This window comes from Eptesicus fuscus, chromosome 10, assembly GCF_027574615.1.
Source record: "Eptesicus fuscus isolate TK198812 chromosome 10, DD_ASM_mEF_20220401, whole genome shotgun sequence".
NCBI lineage: Eukaryota > Metazoa > Chordata > Mammalia > Chiroptera > Vespertilionidae > Eptesicus > Eptesicus fuscus.
Window position 1 is genome coordinate 45,486,325 of NC_072482.1, and position 21,312 is coordinate 45,507,636.

The 21,312-nt window shown below is 38.0% G+C and overlaps 1 protein-coding gene across 5 annotated transcripts in view; it reads right to left on the bottom strand.

Annotated features, from left to right (window-relative positions):
* The window catches only part of RNGTT (RNA guanylyltransferase and 5'-phosphatase), a 185,938-nt gene that overhangs the window by 100,167 nt on the left and 64,459 nt on the right, over positions 1-21,312 (bottom strand). For 4 of the 5 annotated variants that reach the window (XM_054722343.1, XM_028132476.2, XM_054722344.1 and 1 more), the window contains 3 exons: positions 19,975-20,110; positions 7,064-7,135; positions 4,233-4,397 (listed from right to left, as the gene is read on the bottom strand). In XM_054722343.1, coding sequence (XP_054578318.1) covers positions 4,233-4,397; positions 7,064-7,135; positions 19,975-20,110 — 373 coding nt within the window. The remainder of the gene's footprint in view (positions 1-4,232; positions 4,398-7,063; positions 7,136-19,974; positions 20,111-21,312) is intronic. The other variant, XM_054722345.1, reaches the window with a different exon arrangement.

The following is a 21,312-nucleotide window of genomic DNA, read 5'->3' on the forward strand; positions in this document are numbered from 1 at the left end:
TTGCTGTATAAAATAGCAAAATATATCTCTGGTATAGTGATTGTATTTCTAGTACTTAAAGGTAAGCATTTATCAACCATTTAATGCAGCAAATAATTATATGGTTCACTAGACTTTTATACATACCGTATTTTCCGGCGTATAAGACGACTGGGCGTATAAGATTTTCCTGGGTTAAAAAGTCGTCTTATACGCCGGAAAATACGGTAGTCCAATATATCTAATCCATTATATCTAATCCCATCAATATAGTCCAATATATTATATTTTCCGGTGTATAAAACGACTTTTTAACCCAGGAAAATCTTATACGCCCAGTCGTCTTATACGCCAGAAAGTACAGTACCTTTAAAGAATATGTGCTTTCATCAGCTGTACTGTCATTAATCTCCTATGTGCAACTTAAAATTCTTACTATTTCTCTTTAATACATCTACCTCTACATTCTCTCCCAGAAAGGTCCCATCCTACTTCAGCTTAGTGAGTCACACTCCTCTTCTCACAGGGTATACACATATGCCTAAAGTATATGTGGACATGCATGTGCCCTCAGAGTCCCTAGGCTAAGATCAGGAATTCTAAGAACATGCCAAAAATAAAAAAAAAGGCAGTCTATAAAAATTTGGAAAGAAATGAAAATCCGTGTGAATAAAGAAATGGATAGAACTAATATATGCATATTTCTCTTCTTTTTTAATGTAACTTATAGCATATTTTCCATTGTTTTTTGTTGTTGTCGTTTTGTTAAATTTAATGGGATGACATTGGTTCATAAAACCATACAGGCCTCAACAAAACATATGCACACTGTATCGTGTGCCCATTGCCCAAAGCAAGGTTTCTTTCTGCTCCCCATTTCCCCTCTTTGCCCACCTCCACTGACCAACTCCCCATTCCCTTTCCCTCTGGCTGTCACCACATTGTTGTCTGTGCTATGTGTTAAATATATGTGGATTTTTTGCTTAATCCCTTCATCTTCTTTCATCCAGTCCCCTAACCCTCCTCGCCAATAGTAGCTGTCAGTCTGTTCCATGTATCCATGCCTCCGTTTCTATTTTGTCTGTCAGTTTAACTTGTTCATTAGATTCCACATATAAATGTTGAAAGAATATATGTACCCCTATGTTCATTGCAGCATTATTTACAATAGCCAAGATCTGGAAATAGCCCAAATGCCCATCAGAACATGAGTGGATAAAAAAGCTATCATACATTTACAATGGAATACTATTCAGCTGTAAAATAAATAAATAAATAAATAAATAAAAATCATTCTTTTTTAATTGGCCTTCAAACTAGAAATTTAAATAAAATTGTGATTTGAGAAATTGCTTCTTGTTGTTACTATTTTGTATGCTTTATTATAACTATGTATATTCAGTTTAACACTGAACAACTCATTATCCCTGTACTGTGTTTGATGGATCTAATTACAAAAAAGGAAAAGGCTAATAGAGCTATACTAATAAAGTCCTAAAATCAAAATTATCTTCAAAATTTTAAAGGTATACAGAAATGAAATGTCTATGAAAAAGTATGCATTTTCCACAGTTATAAACTGTTTAAAACCACATAAAAATTGGCTCCCCTCATAAAAAATATATACTTCCCTGACAAAGGCTTTATCATTCATAATATCACTATTTACCATTCCCATTAGCAAAGATAATAATAAGATTTTGCAATGGAGGCCTGGGAAAGGGGCCTGCTAGCGGTTCTCAACCTGTGGGTCGTGACCCACAGGTTGAGAACCGCTAGCAGGGTCGCCTAAGACCACCGGAAAACACAGATATTTACATTACGATTCATAACAGTAGCAAAATTACAGTTATGAAGTAGCAACGAAAATAATTTAATGGTTGGGGGTCACCACAACATGAGGAACTGTATTAAAGGGTCGTGGCATTAGAAAGGTTGAGAACCACTGCTCTAGAGCAATAATCTGTCAACTATAGCTACTATCCCATATCTGGTGTTACTAGTTTTCCCCTTTAGACCAACTCTGCTGTAAAAAGTGCTTTCCTTCTGTATTCTACAACCAAAAACAATTTCAAGAGAAACTGAGAACAAAGAACCGTAAGAACTGAAATGGAGGAAAAATGAGACTAATAATAAAAATTCTAAATATTAGGACTTCTTTTTTAAAAATCATATGGTTTTAAAAGGGGGTTATATAAGCTGAGTATAAAGAAAAAAAGAAAGAGTATCACGGTTCTCTAATGAAAAACTACATTGAAAGCTGTTCAATATACCTGCTTCAGATCCCTAAAGAACAATTCTTAGAATTATCCACTGCCAAATATTTCTAAGAAGTACTGATTTTGACTAATGAAACTATACTAAGATACATTTTCTTAAATGCTGAACTTTGAATTAAGACGGCATAAGCTGTCAAATTAGTTTTTAAAAAGCAAATGCAAGCTGAAACAATTTGGCTTCTGCCCAAATTTACACTCTATTTATAATTTAGAAAATATTTCCGCAAGAGTACATAGCTCCAATTAGCAGACTTCCACCAAGGGTGTGGCCCACGTTAAGTGTCAACATTATCCTTATTCTACCAAGTGGACAGAGCACAGAAGTGTACAGGCTCTTGTAAGCACCCCTATCATATGTCTGCTGCCAAAAGAGGCACAAAAGGCAAGCAGTGAACTGTGAGAAGATGACAGCAGAAGTCTACCAACAGCCCCATGCCAAGAAGGCATTATGCAAAATATTAGTGAAAAAATAGTAACTCTATATTTGTTTTTTCTATAATATATTTATATATTGAGAAGAAAAAGGCTCAATAGTACTGGAATTACTGCTAATATTATATCCAAGAAGAAATACCAAATTGAGTAGACATGAGTAGAAACAGGTAAAATACAACAAAAACTTCTATCATCTAACTCAGTGGTCGGCAAACTCGTTAGTCAACAGAGCCAATTATCAACAGTACAATGATTGAAATTTCTTTTGAGAGCCAAATTTTTTAAACTTAAACTTCTTCTAACGCCACTTCTTCAAAATAGACTCGCCCAGGCCGTGGTATTTTGTGGAAGAGCCACACTCAAGGGGCCAAAGACCGCATGTGGCTCACGAGCCGCAGTTTGCCGACCGCGGATCTAACTTATGAGATTATATTAGAAAGGAAATTAAAACATAATTGCATAAGTTGCTATATTTCCTATATTATTCTATCATAACCATTCCTCTTCCCAAAAATAACTTCATGGTGAATCTTTACTGTCAAATATTATGCAGCAGCTAAAAAATAATGTTGCAAATCCCTATGCACTGACATGGAAATATTTTTAAGCCACTCTGTTAAGTGAAAAACAAAACAAAACAACTGTCGCAGAATATTTAATATGATGCATTTTAAGTGTCCAAACAACAATAACAAAGAAAATTTTCCATGTTTATATACAGTATATATATCTTAATAATAAAAGGCTAATATGCAAATGGTCATCACACCATGATGCCATAACGACCGATCAGCAGGGACGTGGCGCCGGGCCAGGGGACCTGAGGCCATGCCCCTCCACTCGGTGGGACTTGATGGGGGTGGGGCCGGCCGGGACTGGGTCTCGCCCAATTGGGATGGGGCCGGCCGGGTCTCAGTCTAGCGTGATTTTGAGGCGCACACGGGTGGGCGGGGACTTGACTCTGGGTCCCGCGGCATGCCCCAGACTCTGACAGGAGGGAGATTTTCATATACATTTTACTAATTTTCTTTCATCTCTGACACTTCTATTATAGAAAAAGGGCAAATAGCAGTATTAAAATATTTCCTCTAATTAATTCCCTTTTAATGTGCACGAATTTTGTGCACCGGGCCACTAGTGTGTGTGTGTGTGTGTGTGTGTGTGTGTGTGTGTGTGTAACTGATTAGTTTAAATAAGACTATGTACTAAAAGCTGCTGACTTCAAAAGGCCTGACAAGTTATTTTCACTCTTATATAACTCTACATAGCTTACAGCTTTAAAAAAAACATATTATGAACCATAATAGCTATGAATCAAAAACTATTATGAGAAACAAGAAAACAACCTAGTTTAAGTTTCCATCACTGAGAACCTTACTAATGAGGAGAAGACCTATTAACTGTACATGTTTGTCCAAAAGAGTACAATATTCAAGAAATTTCGGGGAAAATCAAGATAATTGGGCCAAAAAATATAATTCATATTCCTCTCCCAAGCTGAATTAGGATACATTATAAGTGTTATTTTAAAAATGTTACCTTTCTTGAAGTATAAATGTCAAAAAATGGCTTATTTCTGACACTAAATGGTTCCTGTGTTTTGTCAATGAGCCCAGTCTTCATTTTTTCATGTCGAGGATTTATTATTTCTCGTTCTATACACTGAAGACGAACATTAAAATCACAATCTCCAACTGGTTGTGCCTGAATTAAATGAGACAGTTATTTAAATTTCAACTCTAAAAACTATTTTTTCAGCATAATTATCAAGGCTTTCACTTTGTACATAGTAGTTTATGTAAATTACATCCTTTGGAGTTCTCCAATATAGAGCCTGCACAATCACACATGCCAGCCCTGAAAATTAATTTGACTAATGATGGAAGCATATCTAAACATACACACACACACACACACACACACACACACACACACACACAGTTATTTCAAAATTATAAATGTATAAACTAGTATGGGAAAACGGTATAAATAACAACTGATCCAAAATTTTCACATCTGAATTAGAGTATTAATATACTTACTAATTGTTTTTATTATTTATATACTTATATGCATAATCCATGGACAGGGGCAATAGGGTAGTGAAGACCGGGGGAGGAGGGAAGAGGTAGGGATTGGGAGAAAGGTGAATGGGCGCGGGGGGGGGGGGGGAAGGGGGTGGAATTGGAGCTATTTGTAATACTATCAACAATAAAAAATATATTTAAAAAATTAAAAAAAAAAAAACTTCTGTGGCTCAATGGATACTAATATGGAAAAGATATTGTTTGCCACATTTATATCCAAGAAAGAATTAAAATACAGAAAAGATAACTAATTCCTATACATTGTGAAGAGCATGATTAGCAACCAACTAGAAAAATTAAAAGAACAGACCATTTGAACCTATAATTAAATCACAAACGTCCAAACAAGTAAAAGCAAACATAAAACATGCTTTACTTCATTAGTAATTAGAAAAAAATCAAATTAAAAACAAGATATCATTTCACACATAGCCATTTGGCAAAAATTAGGTATGTAATACCAACTGTGATAAATTGGTACAACTACTTCTGAAAGGAACTTAGCAAGGCAGCTAATAAAGCTTAATTAAGTTGCTAAATTAATTAGAATCTCCATGTTGTAGGAAATGAGGGACTGGACTTTTTAAACACTTCCCGGTTGACCACATCCCAGGAATGAGAACTGTCCTAGAGAAACTTTGACACATGTGCATAAGAAAAAAATATATAAAACTATTCAATACAATAATTTAACAGCAAAATATGGAAACCCATATGTTAATCAAGAGGAAAAATGATAAAATCCATACATTTATACAATATAATAATTAAGAGTAATTAAAGTGAATGAACCAAACCTACGTGCATTAACACAGATAAATCTATACAAAATAATGTGGAGCAAATGTTGTGTACTACACTACAGTACTATGACATTTATGAAACACTAGAAATCCTACAAAAGAACACCACATATATTTTATAGACATACATTGATAGTAAAGGTATCACGAACACTCATGGGGATAATAAATATCAAATTCAGGGTAGGAGCTGATGCTTCTGGGTAAGAGGGTCAAGGATAAGATGACAGAAGTGTACACAAGAAACTTCTGATATTATACATATAATGATTTATTTCTTATTAAAAGGAGAGTGGAGTAAAAAAGACAAAGTTAAGCTTCAACAAATCTAGTGGTAGGTACATAGTATTCCTTATATTATTCTCTATACTTTTACATATGCCGAAAACTTTCTTTTTTTTTTAAGAATTAGAAGGCTGTTGTCTAAGGCAAAGTTCCCAGGCTAAGAGATGAACCTGCACTGAACACACTTTAAAGCAGAGCTCAATATCCAGAGGCAAAGGAGACAGCATTCCCCCATTCACAAAGAAACAAAGCCACACCCACCCTTTGTCTTGTTAGGGGCCAATGAACATCATTCCAAGATCTGTGGTAAGAGTAAGTCAATTTTGGAAAGCATTACTTTTGAGGAATACAGTAGCCACAAACAGAACAAGATTAAACTTGATGGTTTCTGACCTTGAGTTTCCTAGGTTTGAAATAGTTTGAAATATACGTAATTCAACAACAAATGAGATATATACACATTGAAAATTTCCTGGAGAAAATAAGTCATCTGGATTAATATGTAATCTTGAATCTTAATACTGCCATTTAAAATATACACCCCCCCCCCAAAAAAAAAAAAGGTTTTTTTTAACTTTTATTATAAATCCTCAAAATCTTAAAACTTAACACTTTTAATTCCAGAATTTTTAACTGCTTTCAGTCTGCTTGGAATACTAGATGATTATGCAATCTGAATAATATATTTCTTGAACAATAATTATACCTTTTCATAGATGTACACTATTGAAAGAATTTCTTCCATTTACAGAATTCATCTTGTACTGTCTAAATAATTTCAACACTGAATTAAACATTAACAAGCAATTTGATTCTTGGCTAGTCTAAAACTTGGCTAGTCTAGTAAATGGGTAGAAAATATAATTTCACTTTTTTTGTATCCACAAAAGGAGATTTTATATTTTGTTTTTAGGTTTACTTAATAACACTTTACAATATACTACCTTGTTTTACCACAGTTAAAGTGTTTTTCTTTTGTCACTTGAAATAACTAAATAATCTAAAGACAAATGTGCAAAGTATTAGGCAGTAAGGGAAAGAAAAAAATGTACAAGTGTTGACAAAAAAAATCAAATGAGTAACTTGAAAGTGTCACAATTTTTCTTTCCTACTCTAAGGCAATTATACTTTTTATTTGTTAAAAACATCTATTATCTCAGTGACAATCCATTTAGAAATTATAAAAGGTACTTACATTGAATTTAATTATGTCGTAAATCAAATATCTAGGTACAGCTTGTCCATTTACTTTATCAATAATCATTTCCTTAAAAGAGAAAAAAAGAAGTTTCTTCATTCTTTAACAACAATTTCTTTAATTTGACTGAAACATAACAGACACACAGAAAGTACATAAACCATCAAAATACAACCTGATAAAATTTCAAATGAACACATTTATAATACCCAGATTAAATAAATATTGTCAGCACCCCAAAAGCCCCATCATGAATTTACTCTGTATAAAATAAAGTGATATTACAATATCTGCTCATTATATTTTTATATTTGAATTACTATGCTATGTTTTGTTTTATGTTTGAATTTACTAAGCAACTATTAGGATAAAAAAAAGTACTAATTTTAAATGCCACATATCAGGAACATTTAAAAATAATTTGTTAAATCATTATTGCTTTATATTTTGCTATATACCAATTAATTTAATCATAAAATCTGTAGATATAAATGGTACCCTTATAATAGATACAATCCCCATACTACACATGTGGTCTTTCTTGGTTCCATGTGCCTCTACTATTATCATAGGAACAGGAAAAAAGAATATGATACCACATAAGACAGCCATTAAATGAAAAGAATGTAAATTCTGCACTCTAACAGAAAAGAGATAAAGGATACTAAAGAATGATTATAGGTATATAATGTAGTATTTTATAAAATTTCAACTTTTAATAATAGGTTTGACCTAAAATTACTTTTTTTTTTAATATTTTTATTGATTTCAGAAAGGGAGAGAGAGATAGAAACATCAATGATGAGAATGAATCATTGATCGGCTGCCTCCTGCATGCCCCACACTAGGGATCAAGTCTGCAACCCAGGCATGTGCCCCTGACTGGAATAGAACCGGGACCCTCCAGTCCGCAGGCCAATGCTCTATCCACTAAGCCAAACCAGCTAGGGCCTAAAATTACTTTATTTTCCTCATATCCTTCCTAGGAAACTAAATGGGTTTTTAAAAACAATTTCATGACAGAAAATCCACATATAACCATCTAAAATTACAAAGAACATACTGATTTAGGACAAATATATTTTGTTTTAAGAAACTATTACAGCCGAAACCGGTTTGGCTCAGTGGATAGAGCGTCGGCCTGCGGACTCAAGAGTCCCAGGTTCGATTCCGGTCAAGGGCATGTACCTTGGTTGCGGGCACATCCCCAGTAGGAGGTGTGCAAGAGGCAGCTGATCGATGTTTCTCTCTCATCGATGTTTCTAACTCTCTATCCCTCTCTCTTCCTCTCTGTAAAAAAACAATAAAATATATTTAAAAATAAATAAATAAATAAAAAAGAAACTATTACAATTAATTTCTTTCTCACATATGTGTTTTGTTAAGTACAGACACTTATGATTATTGTCTTGAACCCAACTCTTTTTTTATCTTTATATAGTACTTTATTATTTGAGATGATGCTTGACATGAATTATATCACTTTCATTCTTTTAAACTGTTCACTGAAGTATTTTAATTTAAATACATGTATCTAAGAATTTTATGAGCCAATGAGGTGGTATCAATAATAGGTTTCAAATAATTATTCTTTACAAAACTGGGTGGACAGAAATTAAGTGGCCTTCCAAGTTCAGAGTGCAGACATCACAGAATTTACCTCCCAAATTATCTGACAAAATGAGCAAAAGCATACTTTTCTTTAAACATTAAAAAAGGCAAAAAATAAAATGTATTATCAGCAAACAAAACAAATAAAAAGGAATAAACAAATGAATAAGCTTTAAAATAGACAGCCACGGAAACTACCAAGATTCTGGTAAAACAAAAAGGCACAGCAGGGTTCAGCTCCAAGCTCTACTTGTAAAATGACAGTCTAAGTAATTATCACTATTACACTCAAATATAGAGAGATACAAACACACTGGTTATTCTTGTCTTCTTTTTTCTACCTCTTCAATGTGTAGAGTAATAAAAATAGCAGACTATTTCTGCTCCCAGACTTCATGCTGAATTGAAGAAATAATCTGAGCATTACTGGAATAAAATATGGTTCCTGACTAGCTGAAGAAAATATTCACCAAAGTTTTTAAAAGAGAACAGAACCCAGGGATTCTAACAAAGACCCAATACCAAGAATGATTCTTTCCAAGGAGTCCCTCAACACAATGTACTCTTCACCACAGCTGCCACTGCCTTAAGCTACGGAAAAGTAAGTAGACATAAAATACATAAGCTTAAAACTTAGTTAATCGGAAACTTTGTACACTGTTGGTGGGATTGTAAAATGCTGCAGCCACTATGAAGAATAGTATTGTAGTTCCTTCAAAAAATTAACACTAGAACTAGCATATGATCCAGTGATGCCACTTCTGGGTATATATCCAAAAGAACTGAAAGCAGAGTCTTAAAGAGATATTTACACACCCATGTTTATAGCACCACTACTCCAGTAGCTAAGAGGCAGACGCACTCCAAATGTCAGATAGATAAATAAATGTGGAATATATATACAGTGGGATAGATACTACTGAGCCTTGAAAAGGAAGGAAATTATCACCAGCTATAACATGGATAAACCTTGAGGACATTAAGCTAAATAAACTAAGCCAGTCAAAAAAGACAAATACTGTATGATTTCAGTTATATGAGGTATCTTAAGTAGTTAAAGTAGTTAAATTCATACAAATAGAAAGTAGAATGGTGGTTGCCATGGGGTAATGGGAAGCTATTTCACTGGTATGGTATAGAGTTTCAAATTTACATGACAAAAAAGTTCCTGAAAAGAGCTCTACAACTGTTCTAACTTATTCTTAAAGAGAGTTTGTGGAATTTGATGCAGGCAGAGGGATCCCAGGAGGAGCCCATCTAGGTGATGAAAATATTCTGGAATTCTATCTAATAAAAGAGTAATATGCAAATTAGCCATCACTCTGCTACACCCACAAGCCACCCCACCAGCCAATCAGGAGCAAGTATGCAAATTAACCCAACCAAGATGGCTGCAGCCACGGAGCAAGCAGGAGGCTTGAGTTTCCCCCGGCGATGGAGGAAGCCAAGCTTTCCGCCCGCCCTGGACTGCCTGGGGCTCAAGGCTACAAAGTTTCAATTATAGAAGATAAATAAATCCTAGACACCAGGGCCTCCGCTTGGGTCGCCAGGGGGCGTGGCCGGCCTGCAAACCACCGTAGGCCCCTCGCCCAGGCTGCCCCACACCCCAAGGGAACCCCCACCCTGATCTGGGACACCCTTCAGGGCAAACCAGCTGGCCCCACCCGTGCACCAGGCCTCTATCCTATCTAATAAAAGAGTAATATGCAAATTGACCATCACTCCAACACACAAGATGGCTGCCCCCATGTGGTCAAAGATGGCTTCCCCCATGTGGACACAAGATGGCACAAGATGGCCAGCAGGGGAGGGCAGTTGGGGGCAATCAAGCCTGCAGGGGAGGGCAGTTAGGGTGACCAGGCCGGCAGAGGAGGGATGTTGGGGGCAATCGGGCCTGCAGGGAAGGGCAGTTGGGGGGACCCAGGCCTGCAGAGGAGAGCAGTTGGGGGGGACTAGGCCTGCAGGGGAGGGCAGTTAGGGGTGACCAGGCCTGCAGGGGAGGGCAGTTAGGGGCAAACAGGCTGGCAGGAAAGCAGTTAGGCATCAATCAGACTGGCAGGGGAGTGGTTAGGGGGGTGATCAGGCTGGCAGGCAGAAGTGGTTAGGGGCAATCAAGAAGGCAGGCAGGCGAGCAGTTGGGAGCCAGCAGTCCTGGATTGTGAGAGGGATGTCTGACTGCCCGTTTAGGCCCGATCCAGGTAGGGGTCCCAGATTGGAGAGGGTGCAGGCTGAGCTGAGGGACACCCCACCCCCCCATGCACGAATTTCATGCACCAGGCCTCTAGTTAGTAATATAGTAACAATATCTTTTTTTAAATATATTTTTATTGATTTCAGAGAGGAAGGGAGAGGGAGATAGAAATATCAATGATGAGAGTCATTGTTTGGTTGCCTCCTGCATACCCACTCTGGGGATCAAGCCCACATAACCCAAAATCAAACACTGAGCTCCTAGTTCATAGGTCTTTGCTCAATCACTGAGCCATGACAGCCAGGCACAATCTTTTGAATGTACTGAATTTAATTATACTTTAATTTTAAAAAGTAAAACTAAATTTTTTATCCTAAAATCAGTTCTTCAGAGTAAAGAAAAATGATGGGATCCCAGATACACAGCATATATTAAATGTCAGTACAGCCCTAGCTGGTTTGGTCAGTGGATAGAGTGTCAGCCTGCAGCCTGAAGGGTCCTGGGTTTGATGCCAGCCAAGGGCACATGCCTGGGTTGCGGGATTGATCCCCAGTAGGGGTTGTGCATGAGGCAGCCAATCAATGATTCTCTCTCATCATTGATTTTCCTATCTCTCTCTCCTTCTCCCTTCCTCTCTGAAATCAATAAAAATATATTTTTAAAAATGTCAGTACATACATGTTGATTATACATGTTTTATTAATATAGACATAACAAAATGACTAAAAGTACATCAAAATGTTAAAATATAATCTATTCTTGATAGTTGAACTTTTCTACTTGATAATGTGTACTGACTTACTAAAAACTTCTAAATGAGCATGCACATTCCTTTATAAAAAATTAACAGTTGAAAAGACATGCCATTTTCCCAGGATTCTTGCAATTAACTTTAATCTTTAACTACCATATCCTCCTCTTAACCTCAATGTAAAATTGACTGAATTTCACTGATTTATGTCAAGTGAATTAATGCTGCATTTCTGAACTCCTATTTTCCGCATTTTGTAGTTCAAAGAACATCATTCAGAGAGCAAAACAAAAGCTTTCCTGCTCACATCTGACAGCCGGACAATTAGATAGTTTTGAGTTATTTTTGGATTTGAAATTTTACAAAAACAATTTGCAAATGAAAATGTGGAAGAAACAGGAAACTACAGAGGACTGTTTTAATTAACTGGAAAAACAAGTATAGCAACTACTAATCTGGTCCAAGCAAAGTGACATCATGAATCACACTGATGTTTTAAAACCTCACAAGAGTCTATTATGCTGCTCTCAGTTATCCAAGTTTGAGGTGAAAATAAATAGTATTGCTAAGTTAAATCTGCAGATGGTTAAACATTTAATTTTTAAGCATTATTTCCTACCTGGAATGTCCTAAGCCCACCTCCAACATAAATCTCTCTATAAAAAGCTTTCCATAGCCGAAACCGGTTTGGCTCAGTGGATAGAGCATCGGCCTGCGGACTCAAGGGTCCCAGGTTCGATTCCGGTCAAGGGCATGTACCTTGGTTGCAGGCACATCCCCAGTAGGAGGTGTGCAAGAGGCAGCTGATCGATGTTTCTCTCTCATCGATGTTTCTAACTCTCTATCCCTCTCTCTTCCTCTCTGTAAAAAATCAATAAAATATATTTTTTTTTAAAAACTTTCCATATCTAATGCTGATTCCTCTATAAAATATCTTTAATGTCTAACTAACTAGATTCAATGTATTTCTCTTCTAAACACCACAGAACTTGTTTTTAAATACCAATCATCAGGTTATCGTTTATCCATTACCAATCATTCTCCACCCCTACCCAACAAAGTAAACCGTCTCAAGAGTGAGACCTTCTCCTCAACCCTCTAAGCAATGTCTTCACTCTTAGCACAGCAACTTGAACATGATAGGCACTCAAAAAATATTAGTTCAATTATAAATTATACTAAATGTTTACAAATGCTATAACTTAAGACTCTTTCCCCCTTTTATTTTATTAGTTACAACGCTAAAAGACACTGTATCTTAAATAAACAAAAACTAAAATGTTCTTGCTGTTCCTCTAAACTTACTAGCAGGGCTGCCGCATTAGCCATGCAGTATTTGTGCAGCACTGCCCCAGGAGTGCCAGTCACATCAACTACGACAAAAACGGCACACCCTGGCATGTGCAATGAATAATACTTTCAACCTTATGCAGTGCTCTGTCGACAACAAAGGGGTGTGTGTGCATACACACACACACACACACACACACACACACAGGTTACAAAAGTTTATTATATACATCTGTATATGTCACTTTTATTACAAAATGATATTTTACTACACACCCTGTCACAGGAATGAAGATGTACTAGTAGCTCCGCTCCATAGGATACACACAGTATAGATAACTCTTTGTTTAGTGACTCTATAGTTACTCTTTGCTCAGTCTCCATCCAATTATACTACCTTCTTACTGACTTTCTAATCTTTAGTACCTAGTTCACAGTCATCCTGTTCTCCTGCCATCTCTCATTATGACCCATCTATTACTTCCTTGATCTTGCTTCCATTGCTCTGGTTCACACAACCTCCACCTCTCACTCTCTAGGTCACACCCTGAACCTTCTCATCACTCAAAACTATACCTCAGACTAACTCAAACATGCTATTCTCCAATCACAGTGAGATAGAATATTAGACACTCCAATATTTAGTTGGCAAATAAACAAGAATAAGGGATTGGAGCAACAAGTATTCAGGTCACTTTGAAAGTGGTATTCCCTCTGTTAAACTAATAACTATATGTATTTATATATGTGATTTTCATTAGGGTAATTCCATCATTGAGAGTTTAAGTGAACATTTCCAAGCCTCTCTCTATTGTCCCAATATCTGTCCATTTAAACCAGAAATAGAGGAGCAAATTTTATCATAAGACAGGAAGAATACTCATGTAAATTCCAGAGAATATTAGCCAGACATAATTCAATCTGGCTCGTGAAAAAGATTTAACATTGAAGAAATTGTAAAAAATGATACTTGAAATTGTAGGAAGCTGTAAGAAAGATGTAGAGCCCCCTTTCCCTCCAAGGAAAGGTAGTGAAGGTATGACAAGAAGATAAACCACACAACCAAACACAGCAAACAGAAAGGACTGGACACAAGCCTATCAGAGATTACTCTGCAGAGAAAAATATAAGCTTATTGGTGTATAGTTGGGGTTTTTTTTAATTTCTTTATTGATTAAGATGTCACATATTTGTCCTCATCCCCCCATTCCCATCCCACACCCCTCCCCACGGATGCCCCAACCCCCTGTTGAACTTAACCATTGGTTAGGCTCATATGCATGCACACAAGTCCTTTGGTTGATATCTCCCCCCTCCCCCCACCCTCCCCTATCCTCCCTCTGAGGCCCGATAGTCCGATCGATGCCTCCTTGTTTCTGGTTCTGTTCTTGTTCATCAGTCTATGTTGTTCATCATTTCCCCTAGATGAGCGAGATCATGTGTCACTAGAGATATACTTATAAGAACTGAATGTGAGACGAGCAACAACAGTTATGCTGACAGGCAAATGAATCAGTCTGTAGTGAGTTTCTTTCTGGACCAACAGTTCTTTTGAGACCCAATTTCAATGTCCACCAGTTCCTTATGTGTACATGTCAGCACTGACCCTTCAGCTCTGGATGGTGGACAAATGGTGGTAACGGAGGTCCGACTCCCTCTGGTTTGGTCTCGGCCGGACCCAGGGGCACGGCTTCACCCGGACTCAGGGGCACGTGGCCTCACCCGGACCCAGGGGGCGCGCGGCCTCACCCGGGCCCGGGACCCAGCCTCACCCGGATCCAGGGGCACACGGCCTCACCCGGACCCAGGATCCGGCTTCACCCGGACCCAGAGGAGCGTGGCCTCACCCGGACCCAGGGGCGTGTGGCCTCACCCGGATCCAGGGGCACACGGCCTCACCCGGACCCAGGGGCGCATGGCCTCACCCGGGCCCGGGACCCAGCCTCACCCGGATCCAGGGGCACACGGCCTCACCCGGACCTGGGATCCAGCTTCACCCGGACCCAGGGGCGTGTGGCCTCCCCCGGACCCAGGGGTGCGTGGCCTCTCCCAGACCCAGGGGCACACGGCCTCACCCGGACCCAGGGGCGCATGGCCTCACCCGGGCCCGGGACCCAGCCTCACCCGGATCCAGGGGCACACGGCCTCACCCGGACCTGGGATCCAGCTTCACCCGGACCCAGGGGCGTGTGGCCTCCCCCGGACCCAGGGGTGCGTGGCCTCTCCCAGACCCAGGGGCGCGTGGCCTCACCCGGACCTAGGGGTGCGTGGCCTCACCCGGACCCGGGACCCAGCCTCACCCGGATCCAGGGGCACATGGCCTCACCCGGACCTGGGATCCAGCTTCACCCAGACCCAGGGGCGCGTGGCCTCACCCGGGCCCGGGACCCAGCCTCACCCGGATCCAGGGTCACACGGCCTCACCCGGACCCGGGATCCGGCTTCACCAGGACCCAGAGGCACGTGGCCTCACCCGGACCCAGGGGCGTGTGGCCTCATATTGGTGTATAGTTTTGCACATAAAGTGTAAATACTAATCAAGCTAACTTCTCAAATAGCCTGTTTACCCAAAACCTAAAGAGAGAGCAAAATCTAAGTGGCAAATTTACAGAGAATACATACAACTTAACAAAAGGAAGATAAACAACCCAATCAAAAAATGGGCAACGGACCTAAATACTTTTCGAAAGTGGACATAAGGAAGGCCAAGAGACATATGAAAACATGCTCACAGTCACTAATCATCCGAGAGATGCAAATCAAAACGACAATGAGGTACCATCTCACACCTGTCAGAATGGCTATCATCAACAAATCAACAAACGACAAGTGCTGGCAAGGATGGAGAGAAAAAGGAACCCTCCTTCATTGCTGGTGAGAATGCAGACTGGTACAGCCACTGTGGAAATCAGTATGGCATTTCCTCAAAAAATTAAAAATGGAACTCCCATTTGACCCAGTGATTCCACTTCTAGGAATATATTCCAAGAAACTAGAAACACCAATCAGAAAGGATACATGCACCCCTATGTTCATAGCAGCACAATTTACAATAGCTAAGATTTGGAAACAGCCTAAGTGCCCATCAGCAGATGAGTGGATTAAAAAACTGTGGTACATCTACACAATGGAATACTATGCTGCTATAAAAAGGAAGGAACTCCTACCATTTGCAACAGCATGGATGGAACTGGAGAGCATTATGCTAAGTGAAATAAGCCAGTCAGAGAAAAATAAGTATCACATGATCTCACTCATTTGTGGAATATAATGAACAACATAAACTGATGAACAAAAACAGATCCAGAGACAGAGAAGCATCAATCAGACCATCAAACCTCAAAGGAAAGGCGGGGGGGGCGGGAGGGGGGGGGACCAACCAAAGAACTTGTATGCATGCATGTAAGTATAACCAATGGACACAGACACCAGGGGGATGAGGGACAAAGGGGGGATAAGGACATTTATTTAATACTAGAGGCCCAGTGCACAAAATTCATGCACAGGGCGGGGGTATCCCTCAGCCAGGCCTGCTCCCTCTCCAATCTGGGACCCCTCAGGGGATGTCTGACTGACGGACAGCCCTCTCGCAATCCGGGACCACTGGCTCCTAACCGCTCACCTGCCTGCCTGCCTGATCGCCCCCAACTGTCCCCCTGCCGGCCTAATCGCCCCCAACTGCCCCCCTGCCAGCATGCTCATCCCCAACTGCCCTCCCTGCCAGCCTGATCACCCCCAACTGCCTCCACCCCCGCCGGCCTGCTTGCCCCCAACTGCCCCCCCCACCTTCCTGGCCTGATTGCCTGATTGCCCCTAAGCAACTCTGCCTTGGCTCTGCCACCATGGCTTTGTCTGGAAGGACATCCAGAAGGTCTCCCGGTCTAATTAGCATATTACCCTTTTATTGGTATAGATCTTAATCAATAAAGAAAATTTAAAAAAAAAAATCTAAGTGGCAAACTTCAGAATAGCCAGAAGATTGTGGGTACTTGGGTTGTCAGACATTAAATTGTATGTTAAAGTCACAGTATTTAAATCAATATAAAACTACCACTAGAAGACCAAAATTTAATGAAATGGGAAAATGAATCAGGAAAAAAACAATGATAAATAAAGGAATCCATCATACAATAAAAAGGATATATCCAATTAAAAAGGAAAAATTGATTAGCTGAATGATACTGAGGCAACAGTTTAGACATCAGGAAATAAAATTAAAGGCCTATTTTATTCCTTTTATCAAAGTGTATTTCAGATAGATCAAATATTATTTTAAAAACTATATAAATTAAAACCATAAAATTACTAGAAAAATACAGATATTATAAAATTCTTAAGTAAAAGTATCTTTCTACCCAGGCCAGTGTGGCTCAGTGATTAGAGTGTCAGCCTGCACACCAAAGGGTCATGGGTTCGATTCCCAATCAAGGGCACATACCTGGGTTACATGTTTGATCCCTGGTTGGGGGTCTGTGCAGGAGGCAACCAATTAATGTGTTCCTCTCACCTCTCTCTCTCTCCCTCTCCCCTACTCCTCCTTCACTCCCTCCCTTCCACACTCTCTGAAAAGCAATGGAAAAAAGTATCTTCTGGTGAGGATTAACAAAAATTAAATAAATAAAAAGCATCTTTCTTAAAATGACACAAATATTAAAAATCAAGGGGTTTATAATTTTTCCTACATAAATTTAAATTTATGCCACAAAAAAATACCAGGAAAAGTAAAAACACATTTTTCAAAATGTTTCATGAATATCCCCCCTAGACAAAAAGTTCTCATAAATCAATATGAAAAAAATATGAACTCTCAACAGGAAAATATATAAGGATTTGAACGGGCAACTCACAGAACAAATGCAATAACTCATAAAGAAGTGAAAAAATGTTAACCCCCTTAAAAATTCATATAAATGCATATTAAAAGAGGTAAACCATTCATTTTACAATGTGCCAGACACTATGATCAGCATTTAATAAATTATCCAACTTAGAATCTTCACAATAGCATCAAGAACTGAGTACTGTTATTAGCCTCACTTCACTATAGATGAGGTCCCTCATGTAATAACTGATGGAGCCAATAAGGCACCGTCAGAGTTAGGGCTCATAACCACTATGTTATACTATCCCTTAAAATGGAAAGGTCATTCTTTCCTTCACCAAACATTAAACTTTCAAAACTCAGTGTTTAAGATAATGTACAGAACCTTTACATATGGCTGTTAGAACTGTACATGTGTTCAAACTTTCTGCATTATACACATCAATATTTAAAATGGGCATGCCCTTGCATAGTGAACATAGTATAACCTGTAGCCATCCCTTCTCCTTGGGAGCGCAACTTCTCCAGAACTTCAAGTGATACTGCTACTAGTGAGGTTCCTGGCCTCCACTGTCACTCTTCCAGGGGTATATAACTCAGGCAAGGCCCTTTGGAGTCTTCCCTTGGATTGATACATGGATGTTGGGGGGAAAGCTATCTTTGAGCAATCTGCCTTCCAAGTGGAAAGAGTCTTCATGCAGAATGAGACCAAACAGACAAGTAAAGCAAAGGAAGAGAAAGCACCTGGACAATATCATTGGAGCCTGTAGATCCAGCCTGAAGCAAATCAACCTGAAATTTAATTATTGTGCTAATCTATTTCTTTTTTTATCTCTAGTTAAAGTTGGACTTCAGTTACTTGCAATCAAAAGATTTAAATATTTATTACAATCTCACCTCTAAGAATCTTAATTATAACATTTACACAACTGTGAAAAGGAAAAGGTATAAGGATATGTATTCAATTCTGTCCTATAATAGAAAAACATCGAAGTGTCCACCAAAAGAGAGGTAGTTTTTAAAAATCACAGAACTGTTTCTCAAACTCGCCTGATTAGAATCACTTGGGCACTTTTTAAAGGTACAGAAAACTTGGCCACTGGGAAAATCGAATTCCTTAGGTCTATGATGGGCTATTAGAATGGGTCCTATTTTTACAAGCATTCTCTACAATTTTCATAATCAAAATAGGGTTCTGGAAACCCTAACACATACATACACAATAGTATATCGTTCAGGTATTTATGAGAAAGGTGTCCAAAACAAATTGCTGAATATCCAAGTTTCAAAACTCATGTAACATTTGGTTCCTTTCATGAAAAATTACGTAACTATCCATGTGTGTATATATTTGATCAGAGCAATCATTTCAACCTCTGTGGCAGAGGTACCACAATTATTCAGAATTTACTGGGACGGGAAGGAGCTCCCTGAAAAACTGACACACATTCTGTTTAAGAATCCATGCTGTGAATTGCTATCAGTAGTATGAATGTGTTACATCCCTCAGGAGCAGACATAAGATTGAACCTCTGGCATAAAGAAAAGTCTAGAATTATATTTATCGAAATAGTAACAGAAGTTACTGCAATAGTATGAGTTCAGATCATTTCTACCAGCTTTTTGGTAAATTTTTATATTATTTTAATTTTTACTTACAGTGAGTCAATATTTTTAGAATGGGGAAAAGAAAGCTTTTTGCATGAAATAAAGTTAAAACATTTTTAACCAAGTAATTTTATGATCATTAAATATAGGTTTTTCTGAAATGGAAAAATTCTTATCACCTTTCAAAATTAAAATGTAAATGTATAGTAGCTGCTTAAAAAGCAGAGTTTCTTAAAACAAGAACTATTAGTCCATATAGCTAAAGAGCCAAGGGAAAATTTATTAAGTGGTATCACATAATTAAGATTCAACTGACAAGTAAAATAATAAAAGTAGTCTTTTTCAACAAAAATGTTTTTCAATCATGAAGAACAAAAAAAATTAAGAGTTAACTTCGTTTACTTAACTCTCATACCCAAGACAATGATCTAGACAGTAAAGCAAATAAGAGATTTAGCATCCTAATAAAAACTAGATTCAATTCTGTATATGCCAGTTATACCTCAATTTAAAAAAACTTTTAAAAAACTAGATTTGATTAGAAAGTTACTATTTAATTAATAAAAACACACTTTTACTTACAAGAAAGAAAAATGGCAATATTTAATTTTTTTAAATGATAAATTATGACTTACCCCATCCAACAGAGTATTTGATAAATGTATACGGAGATCTTTACGAAATGGGAATTCCAGATTTGAAACATGAAACACTGAATTATCTCTATCAATCATAAAAACTTCATTTGTGCCATCAATCAACATCATATACCTGTAAATAAAACATAAAAGGTAACATTAACAGCATAATTCAAGAAATAATAGTTAAATTGTTTTTCCTTAGGCTTATAATAGCTGCATGGAATACTGTTCAATAGATTCCTCCCTATTCCCCATCATTCAGATTAAAGTACCACAAATAACAAATATTCCCTTCTTTTTAAAAAAATGGTTTCCTATAAAAAACACATGGTATAGAGAAATCAAAGCTTTTTTTATAGTTTATTTACTTTTTATGTTTTTATTGATTTCAGAGAGAGGAAGGGAGAGGAAGAGACAGAAACATCAATGAGGAGAGAGAATCACTGATCGGCTGCCTTCTGCACAGGGATCGAGCCTGCAACCTGGGCATGTGCCCTAACTGGGAATTGAACTGTGACCTCCTGGTTCAGGGATCAAAGCTCTGGCAGGGTGAGAAATCAAAGCTTTTAATAGAGACAATGTGACCTTATGAACCATCTTAGGAGAGAATAGTTCTCTAATTTTTATTAGATCTTAAACATCAAAGTTTACAGAACACACAAACACACATATATGCAACTAACTGCATTTTATGTATTACTCTCTCCCCTTTGTAGTACAAAAAAAGTGATTTGCAAATGGCCAGACCTCTCAAATTATCCAATGTTCTTTCTACCACACTAGTTAGCAAAACAGCCCCTCTCCTTGAATCAAAATTTCAATATAGCCAGATTTCACCATTTCAGGTACAATTCTTACGTATTACTATCAAATTAAAATAAGTTTAAACTCAAGCTCATGAGAATTCTATTAGCCCTTTTCTTCTCTTTAAACTCAATCAATATATGAGGGAATTTATATACTTTAGAATGCATCATTCTTCAAATGATCAAGTTTATCAGAACTGATTCCCACCAGTGGATCATCAAGAATGAAGCTCTACTTCACATCATATCTAAAAAATAAATTCCAGATGGGTCCAAGCTCAAGAAATTACAGACTGATAGGCAATGCTACCAAATATATAATGGCAAGACTTGAGGTGGGGGGGGGGGGGGGGAGGAATGGAGATCATATCCAGATACCAAACTCTTCAAAGAATGAGAGAAAACGACAGCAAGAAACTAGTAAATTTAAAGGCACAGGCTTCAAGGAAACAGAATCACTTTAAGTTGTTTTTGTTTGTTATTAAATGAAAAAGTACAAGAATAATCTGGAGGAATTGCTGAGAAT